The sequence below is a fragment of the Argiope bruennichi genome, chromosome X2 (assembly GCF_947563725.1).
Source record: "Argiope bruennichi chromosome X2, qqArgBrue1.1, whole genome shotgun sequence".
Lineage (NCBI taxonomy): Eukaryota > Metazoa > Arthropoda > Arachnida > Araneae > Araneidae > Argiope > Argiope bruennichi.
The window spans coordinates 13,655,430-13,672,358 of record NC_079163.1 but is presented as its reverse complement, the minus strand read 5'-3'; the positions used below and the strand labels follow the sequence as shown (position 1 = coordinate 13,672,358).

Genomic DNA, 16,929 nt, shown 5'->3' with positions numbered 1-16,929 from the left:
TATATCCGCCGATTTTGAGTCATATTAATTTACTACGAGTCAGTGTTTTAAACACAATAGCCATATTCTTGCATGCTGTTCCAGAAAAAGTATTTAACAATGTTTAATTAATGTGTGTACTATTACAAGAATAAAAGTATATTTAACTCTTATCAGGACTATCATCTTGCCTCGATATCAAAATCATCTAGTAGCAGAACGGTGGTACTAAAAAATTTTCTAATATTTTTTTTTTAAATTGCAAAATAATATTCTTTTTATGAAAATAAAAATTTATGAAACTAAGCACAATACAAGAAAATGCCATTCAAATAATATAGGCAAGGAAAAACTATTTGTCGTTATTAAAAAGGGTCAGCTGATTATTATTAGCTGATTATTAAAGATTGTCATCTTGTCCTGGTCTCACGTATATGATTCATCGACAAAGGTAAGAAGTCGACGAGACTTAAAAGTTATGCACTATTTTAAATTATGTATAATGTAAAATTAGTAAACTGTATTGGAATATATATTTAAATTATTTATTGTTAATAATATGGTAAGAAATGTTTATTAAATTGAATTTTAGATTAAGATATCTTTGTTCAGATAAAACATGCTAGGTTAAAAAAAAATATCTGTAAATTACCATATATGGGAATGATTTAGAACATAAACTCGGTGAGAATATATTAACTTTTTTTCTTCAGTAGGATTTTTAAGTAATTTATAATAGCACTTCTTTTACAGAACCAGAAACTGAGTATACTTAATTTCTCTGAGCATCACATAGAATAAATCTATTTCAGAAACATTATAGAGATTATCTGTTTAGAATGGAGAATTAAAATAAAATAAAATATCTACTGAAGCGGAATTTCTGAATGAAGAATTCATTTTAATCTTTGATATTTTCTTCTTTTTCTCCTAGAAGACTTCAAAATTGCAGCTATATTGATTTAATTTTTTTTCTTTTGCCTTAAGAGTGAATAATAAATAGGCACGGACAAATCTTAAAAGGATAAATCTCTGAATTGTAAGTACTATCTCTATTTGTATTTCATAGAAGTACGACATAATCGATATCAAAATATCCATAATTAGAGTTGAAATGTTATTTGAAATCAATATGATTTATTCAACCTCTGCGCATTTTTCCACTTTTGTGACCCAGAATGAATTAGCTCGCTGACATACAGATCGATTAACTCTCTCTTTACAAATAAGCAATTACGCTGTATATTGAAAATCTCTTTTTAACGCCGAAATGAGTTTTATTTTGAAAAATAAAATTTATTGGCTAACTTGAATTGGTACATGGATAAATTTTCATTTTAAAGGGACATTAATTTTTATACATGCATCTGATTTGACATTTAAAGTTATTTATTACATTTAGAAAGGGAACTGGTTAACTACCTTACAGAGAACAATTTTCTACAAGCTGTCCTCTAAGTTCATCATTATTAAGTAATTCTATTCCAAACATATGATACAATAGTATCGGATTGTAATAAAGTGTAAATCTTCTATCAATGTTTGTCTAATATAATTATATAAAGCCTAATATAATTGCCTAATATAATTATAATTGCCTAATATAATTATATAATGAAAATAAAGCATTTCAGGCTGAATGAATGATATTCACGGTGAAAAAGTTTTATAATTACATAAATGCCAGAAGTGAATATTCGGTTTCATTTTGATAAAATGCTGAAATATTATATTTAAAGTGATTCTATTGGAGCTAATGTATATCCCATTTTGGTTAACGCCTTTCACTGAAATTTATTATACATAGGATGACCATAAAATAATTTTTTCTGCTTGGTGGCATTTCAGCTAAACGAATGAATATGAAATGAAACCACATTTCATATATATATATATATATATATATATATATATATATATATATATATATACTGTAGAAAGCATAGGAAGATGAATTCCGCAGAAAAAACAAAGTTAGTACCAAAAGTTGCCGGTAGGAGAAATACTGGCGCTGTTGGTCTACAGTTATGAATGAATTCATGAAACTCTCAGAAAATTATCTTTTATTCATCAATATTAAAATCCCCTGGGCGCCGTGCAACATTTTCTGTACTTTGTCCTTCCATGTGTACAACATATTGCATATACTGTATGACGTTCCCAACTGCTGCGTGTCAACTGTCAGTTTCGGTGTTCATAACAGTCCGTCTTATATTCTGTTTCAAGGCATGTAAGTTTGCTTAAGAGCAGCCACGGTATTACACTGTCTAGTGTAGGAAAGTCTTACCATGCTGAGGTAAAACAGAACCCATATAAAGCGCGCATTGACAGTCAGTCACGAACAACAGTCAAGAGCACATCAAGAATGAATTGCTAACAGGCTGTTTGCTCTTCCATTTTTATAAGACATGCATGACGCTGCTATCCTGGACGCAATAGGAATTTTGCATAATCCATCTCGATATACAAATGTCTTCGTTTGCACATGACAGCAGAGCCAATATTTCTACTATCAGCAACTTTTAGTACTATTTTTTTTTCTGCGGAATTCAACTTCCCATGCTTTCCACAGCTAGTATATGAAATGTGGTTTCATTCCGTACATTCGTTTTAACTGTAGAAGCCGCCAAACAGGGAAAGTTATTTAGAGGTCACCCTGTACATAAAAAAACCATGGGAAAGGAATTAAATAAGTAAAATAAGAATAAGATCAAGTTTTGACCGTCAGATGAAGATATGGTGCTTAAAGAAAGAGAAAGACAAATATAAAAATTTAATTCATTCGAAATCTAAAATTTTATGGTCATTCCTTTTACATCCATCACGAGTTCAAAGCACGTCAGGTCCATCTGCAACTCGAACGATTCTCGAGGAGCTATAGCAACAAGGTGTGTGATGAAATTTTTGTTTCATTTCGGAAAAATTCAATAAGCTTTCAAAACCTGAACTTCCCAAATTCCTCAAAATAAAAAGTTATAGGAATTCAAGTACTAAGAACCAGTAATATAGGCAATCAAATATATTTTTGAAATTTCCAGATTGAAATATTTCAGATCTGAAGTTATTAGGAAATATTTCCTTCAATTGTCAGTAAATAAGAGGTGTTGCAACTATTTCCAGGAAGATAATAACCTCCAAATACTCCCGTTCTAGTAAAATGATTCTGAAAACGAAATACCATCTTGTATCAATACTGTATATAATTTTGTTATACAGATATGAAAGAACTCTCGACTTTGTCACTATTTTAAAAATTTCAAAATATTTTATTTGATATCTTTAAGTACGGAAAAGTTATAGAGCTGGATTTAAAAAATTAGTTCTTATATACTAGTCAACAAACTCTGCTCTCATTTTTATAGTTTAGATTAAGCTGAATATTTTTTTAATAAGATCTAATCACTCTAAATCCAGTGCCTTAGTTTTGCAATAACATTGTTCTAACTTGAAATATCTCTCTACCTCCACGGCACGGTTTCATTAAGAAATTTGAATTATGAAAGGGTTTCAGTTTTACCTTCAAACACACACACACACACACACACACACACACACACACACACACACACACACACACACACACACACACACACAATTTTCGAATTTATGAAAAGCTCACTTTTATAAGGAAAAAAAATGTCAAGATATCTTTATATCAGAAAATTTACAATTTTCTGTTGATAAATATTATGGTAATCATGTTATGATGTGGTAATCATGTTAAATTTTGGTAAATATTTAATAACATAGAAAGAGCTTAAAATAAAACGAAGTGTAAACATTATTTTACTACGAACTAAATGATAATTTATTCTTATTGGGTAATCAGTAAACTAGCGAGAAGGATTTAATAATTTGTGTGTGTGTGTGTCAAGATCAAAGTAGTTAAAACAACAAGAAACAGTGCCTCTTTTAAAAATAACAGAAGATCATATTTTAAAAGTAGCTTCCAGATTTTTTACACACATTAAATTATGAACATAATGTTATTACATCTATACTTCTGCTTTGATGTGCACTATACTTAATTAAAGTACTTAATGCAATATTACTAAAACTTGAAGCAAGTGTAATAGTAAAATTACTTTCGCTATAATATGTTATATTCTTTGACAAACTTGTTGCATTTAAAATATTAAAATTAATTTGAGTGTAATTTAATAATGCGTAATGGCAATGATGAAGTTGAAAGATTGTATTGTAAATATAATGGTATCTTTAATAGTTTTGTCTTTTAAAATTAAAAAATTTGGAAATATTTATGGATTTCATATAATTGAGTATGTAGTGTTAGGAAAAATGTTTTTTTTTTTTTTTCAAAATTGCTCAGGGGCTAAACAATTTTTCTTTTGAAGTATTATTATTATTATTTTTACGTTGGTAGACTGATTTCTCTCTTGTATTACGTATTCGGATGCTTTATATTCTGATTAATACTAATAAAATTCAGTATGTTGTAATTAGTGCAAAAATATATTTCATGCAAATGCATTCATATTAAAACTTCGTGTAGGATTTTTTTTTTGCAAGATAAGTTTTGTTTCCAATTTCTTCGATGTGAGCACCGCTTATGCACAATTGGATGTCTTCATAAATTCACTAAGGCTTCAGTTCTAAAATAAATTTAATAATGCGATGAGATGAATAGTTTAATTCATATGTAAAAAAAATATTTAAAAGCATTCAAATAATTCTATAAATTTATTGCAAGGCATTCTAAAAATAAATTCAAAAATGCTTTTTTTTTTCTTTTTTTTTTAGTTACACGTTACATTTCGTTTTAAGGAACATAAATCAAAAATTACTTTAAATGTTTTCAACAAGCAAGAGAATACAAAACTCTTTTGTCTTTTTATACAATTTTAGAAAAAATATTTTCTCTTGAAAAGTCACTATTGTTCACAATTCTATACATAATAAACGGAAATAGGTAGTTTGTATTGTTTTGCAATCAATGAGTATCTGAAATTCAATTAAATGCGTCTAATATTTTTATTGAATAAGTTTTTTCAGGTTGATCTATGAGATACTAATTATTAAAAATTAGGACAAATTGATAATATCTGTAAAATAGATAAAAATTGAATGAATTCAAATTCTGCATAAAGATGCTAAAATGATAGAAATGCGACAATATACTTTTTATTTTGATGCCCCACATTATTTCAAAATTTTTCATGAATTTATCATATTAATATTTCAGTTAATAAGATTAGAACCTTTTCTTTGTTTCTCGAATTCATTGTAAATTTATAATCTTCAAAATTGAGCAATCATCTTGCAGAAAATTGGAACATGTCGAAAAGATTGAATTAATTAAAATTCTACATTTTTTTTAAATTTACTTTAGTAATTTTGGTAAGTTTTAGACACACACTGAATTATTTAATGTAATTTATGTAAGTGTATTTTAATTTGAACGAAAATGAAAGTTGCAAGGCACAGAATAAAAAACGAAAATAAAGAAGAAAAACTCACCACAAACGTAATAAACAATAAAGTTCCATGCAAAATCAAAACAATGGTCATTACATTCTTCCGCATTAATGTTCAAAGAATTGTCTCCAAATGGATAGTGAATTATTAATCAGTATTTTTTAAATGGTTTGAAAGTTGTTATAACCTGAAATAGTTGAAATTGTACAGAATACTGAATTGAAACAGTTGGCGGCTTTTGCATGATAATGCAGCCACAACTCGCTTATTGCTGTTAGATTTCTGTCGAAAATATTATCTGTATGTTAAATTATCCACTTCTTTCACCTAATTTATCACCGTTTGATTTCTCTTTATATCCAAGACTTAGAATCAAATTATAAGAGTGTTACTTTGATATTATTTGGGCCATAAAAATAACTTCAATGTGTGTCCGTTGGGGAAAATTCCAAAATTTCAAACTTAACAATTATTGAAATAAATAATAATTAGCTATAATAAGTATATTGAAGCTATAGACCGTGTTCTAAGTACAAAAGTTAACAATTTTAAAACAATTTAAAAAAATTCTAAATCATTTTACAGCCCCAGTCTTAAAAATCTTTGGCACACTATGCATGTTGATGAAACAGTTAAACAATATATATATATTCATGAAAATAGTGTTGATTTTTGATTGATAAAGATATTATAGAATTTGATGAGTATTTTAGTAAGTTATGCTTGCAATATAAAGATATCATATTTCTCTTCCCTAATCTATCAACTTGAGAATATTTAATTTGCCTTTAACCAGATTGATAGTTATTTAACTTAAATTTGATTCTTCGGTTTACTCCAACTGACAAAAAATTCTTTAGATACTATTCTGGAATTCAGATACCTGCTATAGGTTCTTTGTTATTGAAAGAATTATCATAAAATATTAAAAAATAGATAATGTCCCCTTTAAAAAATAATTTCTAATGCTACAAAATAAATAGTTTTTCTTTAGTTCTAAGATTGCTTTTATATTCCATATCGTTTGTCCATCTCTAAAATACATAAAACGAAATTTATAAACTTCATCCAATCAAAAATCTTTTAATGGATTGTTAAAAAATGAATTCATTTCAGATGGACATAATAACAATTCAAAATCCTTTCTATGCAATTCCATTTTACTGTTTTTCCTCTGGATTGTTGAATTTTTTTTAGTTTTTGTTGAAATTTAACGATGTTTTGAAATAAATGAATTTGCCATGATATTTACAGTAATTATTTTCTATTACATAAGCTAAAGGAAAAAAATTTCTTCTTTAAGCCTTTTTAACTTACGGCTAGCTCTGGCAGTTATTAAAATTCATGGGATACATTCAAAGAAGCATATAAAATAAATTTCTGAAAACTTAATCACAATGTAAAGAACTCCCTCCCCCCAACTCATTATAGAAATTGGAAGGGCATAACTATGTTCTGATGCAATATTGTAGTATAAAAGGCAATATTTTTGATATTTTTTTCATTTATATTTTTAAAAAAAATAAAAATAATTTTAAATCTAGTTTAAACAGCTATATATGGATATAGTATCAGTTGTGATACTGCATTAAATCATTATTGCTGTTTTGAATACAAATGTCGTACATCTTGATATGTTATTCAAACATAATTTTAAAAATTAATGTAAGATTGAAAATTAATTTGATGTTATTAGAAGTATTCATCAGCGTAGATTTCTTCCATAATCATAATAAAACTAGCGGAAAATTCTAATCTTTGTGCTATTTTGAAAGAATCGACTATTGTTTTCTGTCATTATCTTTCATGTTTAAGATTTTTTTTGAACATTACATAATATAACATTTTAATGATGAGAATCAACACTAGCGCATTTTGCTTGATTAAATCATCAAGCATTTACTTTTAAAATCATTAATTTAAATATCTACTGTTTCTCATAAGAAGACTAAATATGAATAATAAAATATATAAACTTTCTGATGATTATATTCATTCCATCTTAATATAGTTTAATATATATCTATATAATTTATATGTATGGTTTCAAATTTATATTTTTGAAACCATATTGATAACATGAAGTGATATACATTTGCCTAATAACTGCATTTAAATTTTTGGTACTTTTTGTTACAAATAAAAATTATACAAAAATAAAAGTACAATTCAATACTTACCATCTGTACTTCATTGACGGAACTAATACTAAGAATATACATAGTAACACCAACGTTTACAGGGGGGCCTATAAGAGAAAGAAATTATTTTAACAAGGAAACAATAATGTAATATAAATATTTTTTGTTGTAACTTAATATTTTGAAATAGCATATCTTTTGAAGGAAATAACCAATTCAATAGTCAATATCACGTCATTTTTTATATTCTCGACTTTTCAGACATATTTTCTATTTTTGGTTATATATTCATTCAATTGAAATGCTATTTAGGAACGGGTAAATTAAATGAAACCCACATAACATTTCTATCACAAATTAAATATGTCATAGCTAAACATTATCATTTATTTAATTATGAAGCACTTTTTATGGTATTTCAATTATAAGCCTTTGAAACGCTTTTCTTCTCAAAACTCTAATCATAGAATTTTCAAAATATCATTTTTTGCTCTATCATTTTCAATTTTAAACATTTGTCTGCAACTATACAATGATTTCAAATACTTCGTCGCCGATCAAAAAGAGTATCAAGACTCAAGTTCATAAATTAAATTTAAATAATTCTTACTATCTGCGAAGTTTTAAATGATGAAGGCATCTCATAATTTAAAAAGCAAATCCTCTTTCGAAAGATAAAACATGAAACGTAAACGTATCATACCTGCAACAACAACATTAATATTACTCCACTGTAAGAGAAACTTCTAATCATGAAAAACGAAACTATGATCTGACATTGTAAAAACGATCATTTATTTCAATTTTCTCCGTACAGGTAAGCCTTTGGTTAGGTTTTGAGAAAATAATAAAGTTATATAGAAGAAACTTTGATAATAAATTAAGATTCTACTTTGTAAGTATGTTTCTTTTACAGTCAATGAGAGGATCAACTATTTGAAGATACCCGAGTTGGTTAGTTACATTATGTTTTATTTTTATTTAGTTATATTTTGGCAGTACTTTTGTTCTGGGTTTAGTTTCTGGAATTAATGAAGAATTCTATGAGTGTGTCAAGATATATTACCACTAGTTTTACGATATAATAGAAATTTCTTATTTCTTGGTAAACTATGACGCTTGTAGAAAATCATGAGTAAATATTTTGCAATATGGTATTTTCATTATTTGTCAGAAAAAAAAGATAAAACGTGCATTACCTATATGCCGTTTTAACTGAGAAGTCTGAAGGCTTCGTTACTAGTTTAAAGAGATAATTCGAATTTATCCATGAATTTGGATATTCCGAAGAAATCATGGATCTTTTTAATTGTAGAATAGTTAATTCTAATTATTCTACTAAGACATTTATGAACGAGGAAGAAAAAAAAATAACATTATTTGCTTCCTTTTTTGAGAGAGAAATTTGTGTGTATTGTTTTTAAAATTTTACGAACCCCTTAAAGAGCAAAATTCATGTTTTAAAATTAATGATATGCGATACACAATAAAGAACATGCCAGATTGATGTATAAAGATACAGATAGGATTTGTTCCATGTAGTTCTACCCTTTCGTGCTCTGTTTTTGAGGATTTCGTGTGAAAATGTATTTTATAATTTTGAGGGTACGGAGTGGAATTCATAAGGATCTAACTTCGGGCATTTTGATCCAGGACGCTAAGGCAACGTTCGTTGTGAATTTTATTCATTGTTTTAAACAGAGACAAGAATTGCAGCAATAAGTTTGGTTTGTTTGCTGTTTTTTATGATAGAGAAAACATTAATAACAGGAACAAAGAAAATCCGCAGCATTTTTATGACAATCAAGAATATAGATAAAGCAGTGCCAATGTGAGCGACATGCAAAGTGCTGCTACTCATGATAAAATAAATAGCAAAATACTTTCTATAAGACTTTTATTCCGAACTGCTAACTGTTCAATAAGTTCAGCAATAACATTTGTGGAATAGGGATTAGAGAAAAGCTACCATCGAATTATGTTGCCCTCATGCTTAATTGATGATAGATCTGATAATCATTGCTGTCATGGGAGAATGTTGAAATCTCTAAGGGTATGTCGCATTGTAATTGATGTATGAGGTACAGTATTTTTATACTCGAAGCATCCAAACAATTTTTATTGACTCTGAGTGTGAACACAATTGTTTGTATCAGCATTCTGATGCATCACCGTACATTCAGGGGCATTTTGATAGCAAGAAGCAAGACACTGTTGTCATTCAAATCCCTTCTAATACATCCAGAGCTAGACCTTTATATCTAAGCAGCAAGCACTTAGCTTAAGCCTTTGATGGGATCGCTTTCTTTACTAGGTCAATCTGTCACTTGCACTCAGATAAACGGCTCTCGTCTTTGAACCCAACTGTGTTGTTTTCGTACCTTCACTTAGCTTTTTCTTGGTAATACAGAAAATAACTTTGATGATGTCAAGCGATTTGCTTTAAAAATACCACAGGGCATTTGAAATTAGGCCACTGTACAAAAGAATATTCTAAATTGTTTGTGATGCTACTTCAGACCATTTTACAGATGCGATTTATTCAACCAACGATTTCAATCAGCAGTGTTCAACCTCTGAATCATTATTATTGATCTTCCCGCCCACTAGTGAATCGGGTTAAATAGACATCAGTTTTCATGAATTATTATCTTTTTGGGATCACTAGTACAAAGAACTTCATGCTGTTCAGAAACCAGATCCATTCTTTCGGTGATTTAGTAATAGGAATATTTTTCCTATTAAGGCTTATAAAAATCCTTGTACATAATTCATCCGATTGTATTTGCTATATATATTTCCAATGAAAAATTTCGCATATCTTTAGGCGATACTCACAAACATATTTAAGGTAATATTATTTCATCCAATTAGTTACAAGGCTGGTACACAGTGAAATCTTTTACGAAATTAACTTGGTGCAGTGCGTTTCAATTAATAATAGGGAAGCTTAAACTTCAGTTAATGCTTCAAGTAGGCCAGAGGAAAAAGTAGCATCGTTTGTTGCTAATTTAAGCCCTAACTTTTTCGATATTGATATTTTATTCTCTGCCAGTTTATTTATAGATTTCAAATCTTATATTTTTGAATAATAAAATGGTGAATTTATTTTTTTCTTTTGATGATTACAGACTATGTTAAAAGAATGTAAATCTTATTCTGTCGGATTGTAAAATATCTAATACTATAATTTTGTGTGTATGTGTAGGACCACGAGTGATAAAATTTACATTTTTCTTTGAAATATGTGATATAATTTCTTTGATATTCTGAATGTTCACCGTAATGCATCCACAATGTAATAACATCTGAAGTCTTGGATGATAGAACGAAAGGTCTGATAAAAAAGAAGCAGTTATAAATCAATATGCGCCATAAAACCTTTTACTGTAGAAGAGAATCGTTGCAAAATTTATGAACGTTTTATATTTATAGCTTAAAATATTTAAAAACACATTTACTTATATGTTGCAATAGAAATTTATTAAATACAATATTTGTTATTCGTTTGAGAATTTTGTTAGGCTCAGAGTAAATTTCCATACTATATAAATAATCTGCCAGTTGAAAATATTTCTTATTAAACGATTTTAATAAAAATTGCTTACAAGAATAATCATGTGTATCGTAATTATCCTAATTTATTTATAAATAAATAAGATCGTATCCTTTAGTGTACTATAGTATATATTTTTTGAGTTAGTATATTATTTAGTTCAATTAGATCCTTAATGAATATATTGGGAAACAAAATTCTTTTAGATATTTAATCAAACTAGATATATATATTTCAAAAATTAATAGGGGTATCTGATGTTTCATATCTTAGAAAAATTATCTTAATTCATTTCGTGAGTAATTTCGTGAGTGATTCTTAATTCATTTTAATTAATTTAGAGCTTTCACAAAGACTTATATCAATTTTACTACAACATGTTTCATCCTCCTATATGTTTGAAATAAATGGGTGGTTTAAATTTAAATCTTCGAGCCATACAAGAAATTAATTAAAATTATGAAGTTTTTAAGGATATGATTCTTATCTGAAAATTACTGTAGAGCAATAAATGAAAGTTAGTCACGCAAAAACAAGATATTCTTTTATGAATGTGCATGCGATAATTTTATTACATTTAAGTCTTCTACTTTCATTTTAATTTAAGTACAGGAATTGTGTTCTTCCTTCCTCCTGAATTCAAGTTATAAGAATATAATCATTAATCGACTTTTTTGTAAAATCTTAACATTATTTGAATACGATTGCAAGGAAAAATTATAATAATTGACAGATTATTTATTCGAAGGGATTCTCAACCAAATGCACATGTACTAGTAGCGGTAAGTTAATTTATTTTGGATGGTACAATTTTTGTATCGAATAAATAAGAATTTTAGAATTTTGTCTTCATTTTTTTTTATTCTGAAGCACACACACACACACACACACTTATACATATAATCTGTGTTTCGTGCACCCTTCTTAAAGTGGTGCCTATCGAGGCTTCCTTATTGGCCGTATGTTATTTATGGATCTCAGCTTCATATTGATAAAAGTTCTTTATGCGAAAAGCAACAAAATTGCTTCATTGCCAACACTAGAATAATTTCAACAGGGAGAAAATGTGTCACCAATTAAATATCCAATGAAAGGTATAGAAAAATTGGTATAGGGCTGGTTTCATTTTTTTTTTCATGCATTTCAAGACCTAGGAAAACGATCCGCTTCCTATTCAGATAATGATCGTTTCAAGTATGGTGTTTTCTATTGGCTATTTTATATGACAGAAATCACATGCATCAATTGAAAGATGACCAATGTTATTTTTTGTTAAAAAAAGATATCAGTACGTTTAGGCAAAACGATCAAATTGTTAGTGCTTTTATCTCCTCATTTCTTTTCAAAATTGGATTAGCAGCTATTATATTATTCAGAAATAAAAATAATTTGCAGTTTTAGTCTAGTTTTCGTTTGAATACAAATCCCGAAATAATTCTGCAAAATCGAAATTTGTTGCAATAAAAAGGTTTTATAAGTCGCATTATTCTCATCAGTAATAAATCTCAAACACTGCACTTATATATTATTACCCACTTACTAAATTTTTATTTTATTATGGTGTAAAATTTTAATAATTAAATTATTGTATATTTAAAATTATTTATTCATTGATGATAAACATCCCACTCAGAATGCAATAATTCTTAGTTGGAAAATGTTTTTATAATGACATAATTTAGTATATCATTATAAAAGTGTATGTCAATGATGTCGTATTGGGTGTAATGTCAGAACTATTTCATGAATAATAATAAGTTATTATACTATTTTATATTTGTAAGGTTATTTACATAGGTTGATCGTTTTTTAATACGAACTAGAAGGTCATAAAATTCGAAAACTGATTGGTTAAAATAGTTCTTATAATTAGTATTTAAAAACTTCTCAGTTAAATCTTACATCATTGTTGATAAAACTAATTGTTTTAATAAAAATATCATTCCGCAAAAAATTCTTTAAAAAATGTTGAATCATAAAGATTTATGCTTATTTTATAAGAACTGCAATAATTTGTTTCATAATAAGTTTGTTTTTGTTTAAATTTAAATAACTGGTCGATAAATCAGTTGGAAAAATGTATTTCGAATTCATTGGTTTTTCGAACTCGTCTTGCTTTTTTTCATAGAAAAAAAACCAGTCCTGTTATATCATCATATTAAAGCACATCTATTTCCTTATCAAATATGTCAATTCAATAATTATTAAACATATTAAAAAATGTTAAAAATGTTTTTGTTAATTTTTATATTCTAAAAAAATCCAAAGTCGCATTTTGTCCTTTAAATTTTAAATTACATTTTTATCCGGAATATTTTTTTTCAATTCATAACCCATTGTAAAGATTTTAACTGTTAAAAAATGGAACTGCTACCATCCTTAAAAATAAATTTTGCTAGGGTTGGGATGCAGTTATAGAAATTTAATCAGTCATTTTTACGATAGATAGCATACTACAAATTTTATTTTGAAACAAATCAATTATTAATTTCTTATAATATTAAATATGAATTAATTGAAGCTGGTAAATTTAATACAATAAAGACGCAAATTTAAAGAATATATTTCTGTTCTTTTGTATGAAATACGCATCATCTGTAAAAAAAAAAAAGTCGGAGCTAATAATGCAAAAGGTTCTATCGCAATTATCTCTCGAATTTCAATGAATTTTTCGAATGGAAAATGGAGTGGATGGATGAATTTTACAAATGGAAGATGTTTGAATGTTTCATTTACAAATGTTTTTTTTTTGGCGCAGCAGATAAGAATGTTTAATCTGAAGAGAAGCTCATGTTTTAAATAAATAGAATGATATACATATGTTCAAATCAGCCAAGAAATTTTATTGTTTTAATGATTTATTACCCTTAATAAAATATTGCTAGGAATTATTTTTACCCTTACACTTTTTTTAATTCTTTTTTGTACTTATGATTATCAAACCATTTAAAATTCTGATTCTAATAATTAAGAGCTTTACTTCAAAATAGAAATGGAATTCCAAAATGCGAATGAAATGAATCAATGCTTGAAATTTTGAATGCATCTATTTTTTATATCTTAACTTAAGACTATTTTCTTTCCTCTAAAGAATTTTTCCTTTGTTACTTGTTGAAAAAATGAAATATCTTTTTGTAAAAAATAGAGAAGATAATCTTAGATTAAGATAAATTTTTGTAATAATTTTTGAGTCCCTATCATAGCCCATTAAATATAGCATAACCTACGTACATAAACACAATGAAGAAGGGTATGATAAATGAAATAATATTTAAGCGATAACAAAGTTAAATAAATTTTCGTAATCATAGAATTTGGAATCATTTTCCAGTAGGGCTTTTGATTGCAACAATATTTCTAGTGAAATTGCAAATATAATCAAGTTGATGTGTTCCTGTTAGATTCATAAGCTTCCAAAAGTATCATTCTGAAAAATTCTATCAGAGGATTGACTTAGTAGAAAGAAATTGAATTACTAGATTTTTGTCATTGATAAAGATTAAATTATTATCAGTGTACATAGTAAGAAATAACGCAGAAAATGAAAAAAATCGTTTCAAATAATTTTTACATTGCTCTACTTAAATTCAGTCTTTAGTTTTGAAAAAAAAAGTACAAAAACAGGTATGGATATTTTAATTGTATATTAATTTAATTGTATATAGTGAAGATTAAGTATTCCAAGTATTTACCGTATTGTTATATAAGTTTATCGATTCATACATTTAAGTGTGTATTACTACTAATAAAGAAGAGAGTCATATTAACTACCAAACATAAGTTTTCTATGTCGTAGGAAGCAAAATAAAAAGCATTACAGGAATCCATTTAATGCACCTATTGTTTATAAGGTTAAGTCAATGAAATTTCCATAATTTTCTTTTAAAAATGATTCTAGAGTATATAATATAAAACGACTCTTGTGTATTTTATTTTAAGTCATATGCCTTCCATATTGCTTTATATTTTTACTTAATACTAAGTAGAGAGCACTTTTATTTATTTATATTTTAAATTATTAATTTTTAGGTTCACTCAAATTTTTTAATTGTTGGGGATTATTAAAATTTTATCGTTAGATTTAAAATATGGTGCAAATATTACTCGCCATTAATCATTATACAACTTGCAGACATGTTTACATTAAACGAGCAAAGTAAAATAAATTAATAATGATGAAAGTTATTTTCAGATGTCAAAAAAAAAAGCTTTGATGAAATCAAAAAATGTTACTGTCTCATTTTCGATAATTGAGTACTTAATTTCATAGCGTTTTATTACTGTTCTTCAAAAAACCAGAAAAGCAATTAATTCCTAAGGGGACAGTTTTAAATCTATTAAAAATATTGTACAAAACATTGTATTAAATCACTCATAATCTAAACATTTCGCTATTTTAAAATTCCCTTCCAACTCCTCCCCCCCCCCCATCACCACCCGTAAGCATAATTTTATGAAATATAAATAAGTGATAACATTTTTAATTTGTTCTATTTATAAATTCTTCATTGAAAATGTTTAAAATAATATTTCCTTTCCTTTTTTTCACAACCAGAACTTTCAAAAAATTTAAAAAAACTCATTATCAGCCAAATAATTTGAACAAATATAAATCTTACTTTGTATAATATTATTGCTTTTCAGATGAAACCTTTCTGTTACATTTAATTTCTGAAATATACATAATAATAAATACAATTAAAATACTTAGTACAACGAAACGTAAACCATTTCTTTCTTTTTTTTTTTTTAGTTCTCGAAATGTTATTTTTTATTCTGAATTCTAGATTGATTCTTCCGTTTTTGTTCTTTTCAATTTAGAAAAGGAATATTTATATGATAAATTCAATATTAGATTGTTTGAAAAGTGACAACTTCTAATGCAGGTTAATGAAAACGCTAAATTTTAATAATTAGATTATCGAAATTATTGCGTAATGACGGTAAAAGCATATTTTTTTAAATTGAGATAAAACTATCACAGACTAGGCATCCAAATATTCTTAAGCGCAATTAGAATGTTCCACAATCCATTATTGTCGTGTACATAATTGATATCGTAATGCTATTAAGTAAAATGTAAAAGCCTCTTAGTCCCTTAACTATTTTACATGTGCTTCATACAGGAATCGAATTATCACTTCTCAAATTCATAAGCTGAAATTAAATCATTCAAGAGCGGTATAATTCGATACAAAAAATTACGCATAATCCACAAACACCTCAAGTTTTGTATGGATTCGTAATTGAATCAAAACAGAACATTCCCGAAATGAAAGGTGTCATCTAATTAAATAATAAAAATTACAAAACTGCTAAAGATATTAACAATTGTTCACCTTGCTTATTGTCAATAAATAGTAATAAGCTTATATAGTTAAAATTAATAGGTTTTGTAAGTTGTTTCTTCATTTATTATTTTTAATGTAATTATAGAAGCAAATGACTTCTATTACTATACCATTAAGCAAATATTGTCACATATTAGTGAATGAATTGTCTTCCATTTTAAATTCAGACAAAAATCAATACAGATGCATCTTTCTAATTTTCAGTATCGTAACTTTTTTATAACCCTTCACTATATTTCAGACAAAATAGTCTATTAGCATTTAATATCAAAAAACAAATTACGTAAGCTTTAAAAGCTTATTTTTCTATCTCTTCTTTACAAATTTTGCCAATTTCTGCTTTGAAGTCTAGACCTATTAAATCAAAGAACAGCTTCTCATCAATGAAAAGAGCCCGTTACTTGTAAATAAATCTATTTCATTTATTGCTCCGAGTTCCACGGCTTCTTTCACTTACTTCCGAGCT

At 27.0% G+C, this 16,929-nt stretch overlaps 1 protein-coding gene across 1 annotated transcript in view; it reads right to left on the bottom strand.

Annotated features, from left to right (window-relative positions):
• The window catches only part of LOC129960267 (gamma-aminobutyric acid receptor subunit beta-like), a 397,888-nt gene that overhangs the window by 308,469 nt on the left and 72,490 nt on the right, over positions 1 to 16,929 (bottom strand). The window contains exon 3 of the mRNA XM_056073555.1: positions 7,596 to 7,663. Coding sequence (XP_055929530.1) covers positions 7,596 to 7,663 — 68 coding nt within the window. The remainder of the gene's footprint in view (positions 1 to 7,595; positions 7,664 to 16,929) is intronic.